At 40.0% G+C, this 12,237-nt stretch overlaps 1 protein-coding gene across 1 annotated transcript in view; it reads left to right on the top strand.

Annotated features, from left to right (window-relative positions):
• Positions 1-12,237, top strand: part of ATP1A3 (ATPase Na+/K+ transporting subunit alpha 3) — a 61,338-nt gene that overhangs the window by 16,095 nt on the left and 33,006 nt on the right. The window contains exons 2-8 of the mRNA XM_067461620.1: positions 5,365-5,493; positions 5,629-5,688; positions 6,584-6,787; positions 8,088-8,201; positions 8,304-8,438; positions 9,381-9,498; positions 10,724-10,992. Coding sequence (XP_067317721.1) covers positions 5,365-5,493; positions 5,629-5,688; positions 6,584-6,787; positions 8,088-8,201; positions 8,304-8,438; positions 9,381-9,498; positions 10,724-10,992 — 1,029 coding nt within the window. The remainder of the gene's footprint in view (positions 1-5,364; positions 5,494-5,628; positions 5,689-6,583; positions 6,788-8,087; positions 8,202-8,303; positions 8,439-9,380; positions 9,499-10,723; positions 10,993-12,237) is intronic.

Raw genomic sequence — 12,237 nt, 5'->3', positions numbered from 1 at the left:
GAGTGATCTTGTTTGCTGAGGACTCATCTTGTTGTGTAATAATAATAATAATAATAATAATAATAATAATAATAGGCAGACCATATCATGCATAGTGGATGCATCCCCAGCTGCAATAACCTCAGGGCTTTAGCTGTGTGCACCTGACAAGCCTTATTTGTCCCTTTCTATTTTGTGTCCTGTTTCTGCTCTTCCGTGTCCTTGTCTGCACGCGTTTTGCACCAAATATCCCTTTTGCAAGGTTCCTATTGCAGCAGACATTGTGCTGTATTTGGAGAGAGGGGGGAGCCAAGTATAGGGACGCCCCATTTCTCTGTCCGGAAGCCAGGCTTTTCCATGGGGAGTCCAGACGGGGAGGTGGGGAAAGGGCACCCCAAGGTCACCCAAGGTCGTGGCGTCTCCTCCTGGGCGGCCTTTTGGGGGAGGAAGGTCACCTGAGGTCACCTGTCTGGAATAAGCCCCTCCCTTTGTGACGCAGGTGGAAAAAGGCTCGGGATCCCCCTTGACCCACTTCGGGGACTCAGCATGCGCATCCCAATGTATTTGCACGAAACCGCTGCATCATCTTCACAACGATGAGAATAATTATAATATATTCGAACAATCAGCCAGGCAGCATTAGAGCCTTCTTGTTTTGTTGTTGTTGTTGTTGTTGTTGTTGTTTCCAGTTGTTGTTGTTTCCCAAGGGGTTCTCCTCCGTGAAGGCTTGTCCAAAGGGGATTTGCCCTTGCCTTCCTCTGAGGTTGAGAGAGTGTGACTTCCCAATGGGTTTCCATTGGCTTCGTCAGGATTCGAATCCTGGCCTTCAGACCCATAATAGTCAAATCAATATATTATATCATCGTCATCGTCTCTCTTGATCAAGAGAGAATATTATTATGATATTATATTATTATGATCTTCTCTCTTAATCAAGAAAGAACATTATCATCATTATTATTTTATTCTAATTTTCCCTAGATCAAGAGATAAATTATTATTATTATTATTATTATTATTATTATTATTATTGTTATTATTGAATGGCCTTGCAGCTTCAAAGCCTGGTTGTTTCCTGCTTGGTGGAATCCTTTGTTGGGATGCCATGAAACAATCATGGCCAGATAACACCTCCCAACAAAGGATTCCTCCCAGGAAGGAAACATCCAGGCTTTGAAGCTGCAAAGCCCTTCAATGCTAATCAAGATGAATTACTATTATTATTATTATTATTATTATTTTAATTCTAATATGGCAAATAAATAAATAAATTACTGGTATTGCTATTCTTTTATTCCAGTTTTCTGTCTTGATCAAGAAAGAGCATTATCATTATTATTTTATTCTAATTTCCCCTTGATCAAGAGATAAATTATTATTATTATTTTATTTTTATTTTTATTCTAATATGGCAAATAAATAAATAACTTATATTGTTATTATTTTATTCTAATTTTCTGTCTTGATCAAGAAATAACATTATTTTTATTCTTTTATTCTAATTTTCTCTTGATCAAGAGAGAAATTATTATTATTATTATTATTATTATTATTTTATTTTAATTCTGATATGGCAAATAAATAAATAAATTTACTGGTATTGTTATTATTTTATTCTAATTTTTTGTCTTGATCAAGAAAGAACATTATTGTTATTCTTTTATTCTATTTTTTTCTTGATCAAGAAAGAAATTATTATTATTGTTATTATTTAATTATAATTTTTATTCTAATGTGGTAATTAAATAAATAACTTACATTCTTATAATTTTATCTAATGTTCTGTCTCGATCAAGGAATAACATTATTATTATTATTATTATTTCTAATTTTCTCTTAATCAAGAAATCTATTATTATTATATTCTATTTTTCTCAAGAGAGAAAATTATTATTATTATTATTATTATTATTATTTCCTATTATTATTATTATTATAGTCTATTTTTTCCAAGAGAGATTATTATTATTATTATTATTATTATTTCCTATTATTATTATTATAGTCTATTTTTTCCAAGAGAGATTATTATTATTATTATTATTATTATTATTATTTCCTATTATTATTATTATTATAGTCTATTTTTTCCAAGAGAGATTATTATTATTATTATTATTATTATTTCCTATTATTATTATTATAGTCTATTTTTTCCAAGAGAGATTATTATTATTATTATTATTATTATTATTATTATTATTATTTCCTATTATTATTATTATAGTCTATTTTTTCCAAGAGAGATTATTATTATTATTATTATTTCCTATTATTATTATTATAGTCTATTTTTTTCCAAGAGAGATTATTATTATTATTATTATTTCTCCTCTTGATCGAAACCCCATGCTGGCTCTCATTAAGACCTCAGTGAACTATAAATCCCAGGATTCAATGACAGTTCAAGAGGAATCCAAATGAAGTGCGAAAAAGGAAAAAATATATTTTGGTTCCACCCCCAAAATGAGCGAATGTCCCCCTTGCTTGCAAAAGCAGGGAGCTGTCTTCCTCGGTGGAAACTCATGGGCAAAGCAAAGTTAATTAGCTGCTAATTACTTCTAAAAAGAGAAAGATCTGCTATGGAGAATTAATCCCTTTGGTTTCATCCTGTTCTTGGAGGCGCCTCGGAGGGAGGGAGGGAGGGAGGGAGGGAGGGAGGGGGCATCGACACAGAATTGCAAAACGCGTGAAAAGGGGATTTGCTCTCTGCAAAAATGGTGTGCGGTTGTTTTGTGCCAAAAGCAGCGTTTGTTTGCAAAATAATATGTGGCTCCCTGCATAGAAAATTCTGCAATTAGCTGTTTATTCTGTGCTTGATTTGCATCGAAAACAACATTTTCTGCTCAAGAAGCTCAGGAAGCCACATTTCTGCAGAAGAACATTATTTTCTGCACAGAAAATGCTGTTTTCTGCACAGAAAATGCTGTTTTCTGCACAGAAAATGCTGTTTTCTGCACAGAAAATGCTGTTTTCTGCACAGAAAATGCTGTTTTCTGCACAGAAAATGCTGTTTTCTGCACAGAAAATGTTGTTTTCTGCACACAAAAAGTGAGGAATTGGATCTCTTTTCCTCAGCACAAGACCTATTAATGTCATCTGTTAATTAACTAAGACACTGATAGTGGAGCTTTATTTTTTCTGGGTCTCCTTCTTCCAAACCCAGCGAACTCTTGTCTCCTTCTGGGAGGCTTTGGAGAAGTTACATTCCGTGCTGTAATTGTCTTATTTGGGCCATAACTGGAATATATTGTTTGGGGGAATTCCCGCCTTTCCTGTTTGGGGAAGAAAAACCACAAATTGAAAGATGGAGAAGAAATGGCTTTGTTGCGTCCCTTGGGTTCCCGGGGAGATGATGACGCCATCCTAGAAACCACAGATGGTGATCAAAGCCAAGGAGATGCAACATCACAACCCAAATTTCAGGCGAAATGACTCCGCAGTGTAGGCGCACCCTTTGCACACCAACTCTGGATTCCTGGTCCTGGTTTGTTTTGGAAAGATGGCTCCACAGCCATGGTTGTCGTTGGGTTGTGGGAAAGCCCAGCGCTCAAGGAAGTTGCTTCTCTGGTCAAAGCTTTACCATTAAACAGAAAGATCTCATGGTTGGGAGATTCTAGCAAGTGGATGGATGGATGGATAAATAAATAGGAAATTTGGATGGATGGATGGATGGATGGATGGATGGATGGATAAATAGGAAATTTGGATGGATGGATGGATGGATGGATAAATAAATAGGAAATTTGGATGAATGGATGGATGGATGGATGGATAAATAAATAGGAAATTTGGATGGATGGATGGATGGATGGATAAATAAATAGGAAATTTGGATGGATGGATGGATGGATGGATGGATAAATAAATAGGAAATTTGGATGAATGGATGGATGGATGGATAAATAAATAGGAAATTTGGATGGATGGATGGATGGATGGATGGATGGATGGATAGATGCATGGATAAATAGGAAATTTGCATGAATGGATGGATGGATGGATGATAGAAATGAGATGGATGGATGGATAGACAGGAATACTGGATGGATGGATAGAAAGATAGGATAGGTGATAGATGGATAGATTGATGATAGAAAGCTGGGATGGATGGATAGGAAGACTGGATGGATGGATGGATGGGTAGATAGATAGATAGATAGATAGATAGATAGATAGGATAGGTGATGGATAAATGGATGATAGAAAGATGAGGGATGGACAGTTGGATAGGAAGACAAAATGGATGAATGGATGGATAGACAGACAGACAGACTGGGTAGATGGTGATAGAAGGATGGGAGATATAGAAAGATTGATTGGATGGATGAATGGATAGATAGGAAGATTGGATGAATGGTTGATAGAAAGATGTGATGGATGGATAGAAATGCTAAATGGATCGATAGATGATAGATGGAGAGATAGGAAGATTATGTGGGTGATAGAAAGATGGGATGGATGGATAAAGACTGGGTGGGTGGGTGGGTGGATGGATAGATGGTGGATAAATGGATGATAGAAAGATGGGATGGACAGACAGATGGATAGGAAGACTAGATGGATGAATGGATAGATAGACAGATAGACTGGGTAGATGGTGATAGAAGAACAGGAGATATAGAAAGACTGAATGGATGGATAGGAAGATTGGATGGATGGTTGATAGAAAGATGTGATGTATGGATAGAAACAATCAATGGATGGATAGATGATGGATAGATAGGAAGATTATATGGATGATAAAAAGATGAGATGGATGGATGGATGGACAGACAGACTGGGTAGATGGTGATAGAAGAATGGGAGATATAGAAAGATGGTGGATGGATGGATGGATGGATGGATGGATAGATAGATAGATAGGAAAATTGGATGGATAGTTGATGGATAGTTGATAGAAAGATGTGATGTATGGGTAGAATCGTTGAATGGATGGATAGATGATAGATGGATAGACAGGAAGATTCTATGGATGAATTAATAGATAGACAGGGAAACTGGATGGATGGATGATTGGAAGATTGGATAGATGGATGGACAATGGGTGGATGGATGGACGGACAGACAGATAGACAGACAGACAGATAGACAGACAGGAAAACTGATTGGCTGGATGGACTGATAGAAAGCCTGGATGGATGGATGGGAAGATAGGAGGACTGGGTGAATGGATATAGAAGGATGAGCTGGATGGACAGACAGACAGATAGGAAGACTGGGTGTGTGGATGATAGATGGATAGATGGTAAGATTAGATGGATGGATGGTTGATAGAAAATAGGATGGGTGGATGGATGGACAGGAAGATTGGGTAGATGGATAGGAAGAAGCCTAGATGGCTGTTGGGTCTCTGAGGGTCTCCGCTTTCTGCCCCACTTGCAGTACGGCCGCTCGGACAGCTACCGTGTGGCCACCACACAAGACAAGCACGATGACAGCTCTTCGCCCAAGAAGACCAAAGCGCAGCAGAAGGTCCGGGATCTGGATGATCTCAAGAAGGAGGTGGCCATGGTGAGTCCAGAGCAAGGCCCAACTCATCAATCGATTGGTTGGGGGGATTTGGAAGGGATGGGAGGAGAGGGCAGAGGGAGCGCCGTTCAACTTTCTCTCTACTTTTGTGTTTCCTCTTCTCCCCTCCCTCCGCAGACGGAGCACAAAATGTCCATTGAGGAAGTCTGCCGGAAGTACAACACAGACTGCGTTCAGGTAACGGGAACCCTGGGATGCCGCTCTTACTTTTCTGAAGGGTTTGGGGCGGGTTTTAGAGCTTTTAGATTCTCCCCGATCTCTCAAGCAGAGTGGTCAGCTGTGGGCAAGGCAGAAGCTGAACGACAATCATCAGACCCAGCCAAGCATTGCTCTGACAGCTGGGGAAAATGGGATATGTGATCCCATGAATCTGGAGGGCACTGGGTTGAGGAATACAGCAGGAAATGGGTGGGATTCTCCCCGATCTCTCAAGCAGAGTGATCAGCTGTAGGCAAAGCAGAAGCTGAATGACAACCATCAGACCCAGCCAAGCATTGCCCTGACAGCTGGGGAAAATGGGATATGTGATCCCATGCATCTGGAGGGCGCCGGGTTGAGGAATACAGCTGGAGAGAGGGAGGAGTGTGGTGCTTTCCCATCATGACCCCTCTCCCACAGAGCATATATTATATTATATTATATTATATTATATTATATTATATTATATTATATTATATTATATTAATAATATATTATATTCATTATTTTATTTATTTATTATATTGTTGTAATATATTAAAATTATTATTATATTAAAATATTATATCATATTTATATATTCTATTCTATTGTATTTATTATTATAGTAATATATTATGTTTATTTATTATTATCATTATATTGATATGTTGTCATTATAATTATATTGTATTTATTGTTATAGTAATATATTATGTTATATTTATTATTATATTAAGATATTATATTTATTATAATTATATTCCATTATTATTCTCTGTAGCTGGAGCAATATAGACTCGTCTTTGGGGGGGAGGGGTGAGAGGGAGGAGTGTGGGGCAAGGATTCCCGATCCCCCCCATAAACCCTTTCTCTGTCTCCTCCTCTTCTTCAGGGCCTGACCCACAGCAAAGCGCAGGAGATCCTGGCCCGGGATGGCCCCAACGCCCTGACCCCGCCCCCCACCACGCCCGAGTGGGTCAAGTTCTGCCGCCAGCTCTTTGGGGGCTTCTCCATCCTGCTCTGGATTGGGGCCATCCTCTGCTTCCTGGCCTATGGCATCCAGGCCGGGACTGAGGACGACCCCTCGGGGGACAATGTAAGTCATGGGGGGTGGGACCCTATCCATCTGCCCATCCAGTCTTCCTATCCTCCTATCCTCTTACCTATCTATCACCATCCATCCATTCATCCAATCTTCCTGTCCTCCTATCTATCTACCTCTAGCTCTAGATCTAGATCTCATCTATCTATGACCCATCTATCCTATCCATCTAGTCTTCCTGGCTTATCTATTTATCTGTCTATCACCATCGTTTAATCCATCCAACCTTCATGTCCTCCTATCTACCTACATCTAGATCTACATCTCATCTATGACCCATCCGTCCATCCTATCCATCCAATCTTCCTGGCTTCCATCGTGTCTGACTGTTGATCTATCTATCTATTCATTCCATTCTTCCATCCATCCAATCTTCCTATATATCTACATCTAGACCTACATCTAGATCTCATCTATCTTTGACCCATCTATCCTATCTATCCAATTTTCTTGGCTTCTCTATTTATCAATCTATCTCCATCCATCAATCCGTCCAACAATCCATCCAATCTTTATGTCCTCCTACCTACTTATATCTAGATCTACATCTCATCTATGACCCATCCTATCCATCCAATCTTCCTGGCTTCCATCCTGTCTGTCTGTCTGTCGGTATCTATCTATCTATCTATCTATCTATCTATCTATCTATCTATCCCATCCTTCCATCCATCCAATCTTCCTATCCTCCTATCTATCTACATCTAGACCTATATCTAGATCTCATCTATCTTTGACCCATCTATCCTATCTATCCAATTTTCCTGGCTTCTTTATTTATCTATCAATCTATCTCCATCCAATCTTCATGTCCTCCTATCTAGCTACATATAAATCTTCATCTCATCTATGACCACCCATCCATCCATTGTATCCATCAAATATTCCTGGCTTCCATCCTATCTATCTATCTATCTATCTATCTATCTATCTATTTATCTCCATCCTTCCATCCATCCAATCTTCAGGTCCTCCTATCTACCTACATCTAGATCTAGATCTAGTTCTACATCTAGATCTCATCTATGTATGACCCATCTATTTATCCTATCCATCCAATCTACCTGGCTTCTCTCTTTTTCTCTGTTGTTATCATCTATTTATCACCCATCCATCCATCCATCTTCCTGTCTTCCTATATGTCTGCCCATCCTATCTTTGAACCATCCACCCATATTCCTGTCTGTCCGTCCGTCCGTCCATCCGTCCATCCATCCATCCATCCATTCCTTCACCTCATGGGTCCAGGCTTTGCTTCTGTTTCTCCACTTCTCCTCTTCCTTTTCTTCCGCAGCTCTACCTGGGTATTGTCTTGGCCGCCGTGGTCATCATCACCGGCTGTTTCTCCTACTACCAAGAAGCCAAAAGCTCTAAGATCATGGAGTCCTTCAAGAACATGGTGCCCCAGGTAGGGAGCATTCCAGGGCCATAAAGGTGCCCCCACCTGAGGTGATACATTATCGTGGAAAGGAATGCATGCCCCGCTCACCTGTGCCCGCCTCCTTTGCAGCAAGCCCTGGTCATCCGGGAAGGGGAGAAGATGCAGCTCAACGCCGAGGACGTGGTGGTGGGCGACCTGGTGGAGGTCAAAGGCGGGGACCGGGTCCCGGCCGACCTCCGGATCATCTCAGCCCATGGATGCAAGGTGCGCAGGCCTCTCTTGGGCCCCACTGGCAGCACTGCAAACCCCCAATGCCCAGCGCTGGATCATGTTCTGGACTTTCAGAGTGGGAGGGCAAGAGGTCAACGGCAGGGTCAAGTGCGCTGGGTTGTTGACGATTTCACTATGAAACATTATTTGTGTCCCTGGGTTATAAATGTCATTGCCTAATTGGTTCTATCATAAAAAATGGGAAAAGTTTATCCAACTGCAAAATAATAATAATAATAATAATAATAATAATAATAATAATTTTATACACACACAGTGTATACACACACACACACACACACACACTATTGTATTATTATATATTATAATTACATATGATTATATAATATATAATAATACTACAACAACAATATAATAGCACTATTTAACTATTTAACACAATTTTAGTTCCTGGGTTCTAAATGTTATTTCCTAATTGAGTCTATCAAAAAGATGTGAAAAGTTTATTCAACTGAAAAACAATAGCAATAACAATAATTATACAAGTCAGGAACTAGTCAAAACAAAAGTCTCTTCACATCTGCTTATCTTCTTTCTTGCTGAGACTGGCTACTCCCTTCTGTTCCCAGCAAGAGCAAAGCTTATCTTACTTCTCTCAAGGTTACACAATCACAGCCTCGTGGTATGAACATTCTGCACAGCATTTCTAATACACAGTGGACTCCATCTTGGAAATACATAGAAGCACATTTGAAACACATACATAACTAAATTAATCCTGACAACTCTGTGGTTCCAGCTGAGTCACAACACCCAGGGACAACAATCAGAGTGTTGCATAGTGTAGTATTTGCAAAAGAGAAAGACCTCAGGTGCCGACCAACCCATCTGCACCCAAACAGATGGGTTCCTCAGCATGTAATAATGACTCTGCCCCCTTTTCGATGCTGATTTCACCTTTTTCCTGCTTTGCAGGTGGACAACTCTTCCTTGACCGGCGAGTCGGAGCCACAGACGCGTTCCCCGGATTGCACCCACGACAACCCCTTGGAGACCAGGAACATCACCTTCTTCTCCACCAATTGCGTTGAAGGTAGGGCCACTCTACCCTCTTGCTGCTCCAGGCCGGAGTAGAGCTCTTGGAGTTTACCCTATTGAATCTAGCACTCACCCTTTTTGGCTAAACGACCTCACCCAGATTAAAGGGTGCATTAGGAACAGAAATCAAAGTGTAGAAGGTTAACCAATCATGTATTGGAGCTCTGGCTGGCTACAGGCCGATCTCCTCCCCTAATTGGGGATTTCCGATGATGGTGCATTCTGGGAAATGTAGCTTAGGGCAGAATTCTTTGGCGTAGGGCTCCTCCCCTCCCCAAACTACATTTCCCAGAGTTCTGTGCTGTTCCCAAAATGCACTGCTCCCTCTTTTTACGGCTCCTAATGCCGAGATTCCATTCATTCCAAGCAGCCAGGCAGGCAACCTTTTTGGCTTTGCTTGGCTTTGCTTCCTTGCACTGAATATGAAACTGACTTTGGGAGCCTTCTGAGATTGTCAAAACTAAAACGAAAACGTATGGGGTCAGTTTCGATTCTAAAATATTTGATGTGGGCTTCGCAAACACTTCGGATGTGGCTCCCAACTTAGAAAACTTCCGGTTTTCTTATGATTTCCAATTCTTCCGAATGCCTAGTATATATGTATATGTATATACCTATATATATATAGGTGTGTGTGTGTATGAATATGCCTAGTATATATATGTGTGTGTGTATATATATATCTGCTTTAATTGGGGCTGGACACACGCACACATATATATACCATATATATACATACATACATATATACACACACACACATATATATATGTCAATGTATGTGTATATATGTGTGCATTATTTATTTATTTAAAACATTTATATTCCGCCCTTCTCACCCCGACAAACATTCAATGTAGGGACATAAAACCATAAATATATACAAACATTAAAATCACTTATATCCACTTTACAATCCGTTACTTATAAACCATATATATATATATATATATATATATAGTGTGTATATGGTGTATATATATGGTGTGTATATATGGGTATACATATATATATGCATACATACACACACATATATACCATATGTATATATGGTATATATGTGTGTATATGTATGCATATATATGTATGTACATATATATATGTATCTCTCTTTCTCTCTCTATATATATATATATTCTGATGCTTATCTAAATGCTAAAAGTTATTTCTTTAATAAAGGGAATTGCCATAATTCTGCCCCCCCCCCTCACATTTTGTAGGCACGGCGCGTGGTGTGGTGGTGGCCACAGGTGACCGCACGGTGATGGGTCGCATTGCGACACTGGCTTCGGGGCTGGAGGTGGGCAAGACGCCGATTGCGGTGGAGATCGAGCACTTCATCCAGCTGATCACGGGGGTGGCCGTCTTCCTGGGCGTCTCCTTCTTCGTCCTCTCCCTCATCCTGGGCTACAGCTGGCTGGAGGCCGTCATCTTCCTCATCGGCATCATCGTGGCCAACGTCCCTGAGGGACTCCTGGCCACTGTCACCGTAAGTGGCACAACCAAGTCAGAGTAGCAAAGGAGGGGCCACTGGATGGCCTTTAGGGGCCCCTTCCAACTCTAAGCTTCTATATGTATCCTCTCTCTCTCTCTATTATCTCTGTCTATGGGTGGATGGCCATCTCTTGAGCGTTGGACTGGATGGCCTTTGGGAGTCCTTTCCAACTCTAGGATTCTATATGTATCTCTCTCTATTATCTCTGTCTATGGGTGGATGGCCATCTGTTGAGGGTTGGGCTGGATGGCCTTTAAGAGTCCTTTCCAACTCTAGGATTCTATCAACATCACTGTCATATCTAATCAGAATGGTGGTGATGATGGAGTCTCCTTCCTTCTCTGGAGGCTGGATGTCAAGAGCAGTGGTTCTCAACCTGTGACTCCCCTGGTGTTTTGGCCTACAGCTCCCAAAAATCCTGGTGAGTAAACCAGCTGTTAGGATTTCTGGGAGTTGAAGGCCAAAACATCTGGAGACCCACAGATGTTGAGAACCACTGGTCAAGAGGGATTGGATGGTGCTTTTCCTGCCTCGCAGCATGGGGTTGGACTGGATGACCTTTGGGGATATCTTCAAAATAAGATTCCATTATTATTATTACCACTACTATTCAGGGGCTGGATGACCATCTGTCAGGAGGGATTGTATAGTGTCTTGCTTGGCAGAAAGCGGTTGGGCTGGATGACCTTTAGGGGTCCTTTCCAGCTCTCAAGTTCTATTATTAATATTATTGTTACTATTATAAGATTCTATTATTATTATTATTATTAATATTATTATTATTCAGGGGCTGGATGACCATCTGTCAGGAGGGATTGTATAGTGTCCTGCTTGGCAGAAAGCGGTTGGGCTGGATGACCTTTAGGGGTCCTTTCCAGCTCTCAAATTCTATTATTAATATTATTATTACTATTATAAGGTTCTATTATTAATATTATTATTACTATTATAAGGTTCTATTATTAATATTATTATTACTATTATAAATTATTATTATTATTATTATTATTATTATTATTATTCAGGGGCTGATGACCATCTGTCAGGAGGGATTGTATATTGTCCTGCTTGGCAGAAAGGGGTTGGACTGGATGACCTTTAGGGATCCTTTCCAACTCTCAAGTTTTATTATTAATATTATTATTACTATTATAAGATTCTACTATTATTATTATTATTATTATTCAGGGGCTGGATGACCATCTGTCAGGAGGGATTATATAGTGTCCTGCTTGGCAG

This window comes from Anolis sagrei, chromosome Y, assembly GCF_037176765.1.
Source record: "Anolis sagrei isolate rAnoSag1 chromosome Y, rAnoSag1.mat, whole genome shotgun sequence".
NCBI classification, from domain to species: domain Eukaryota; kingdom Metazoa; phylum Chordata; class Lepidosauria; order Squamata; family Dactyloidae; genus Anolis; species Anolis sagrei.
The sequence above is the reverse complement of the archived record's forward strand: the minus strand, read 5'-3'. Positions and strand labels throughout refer to the sequence as shown.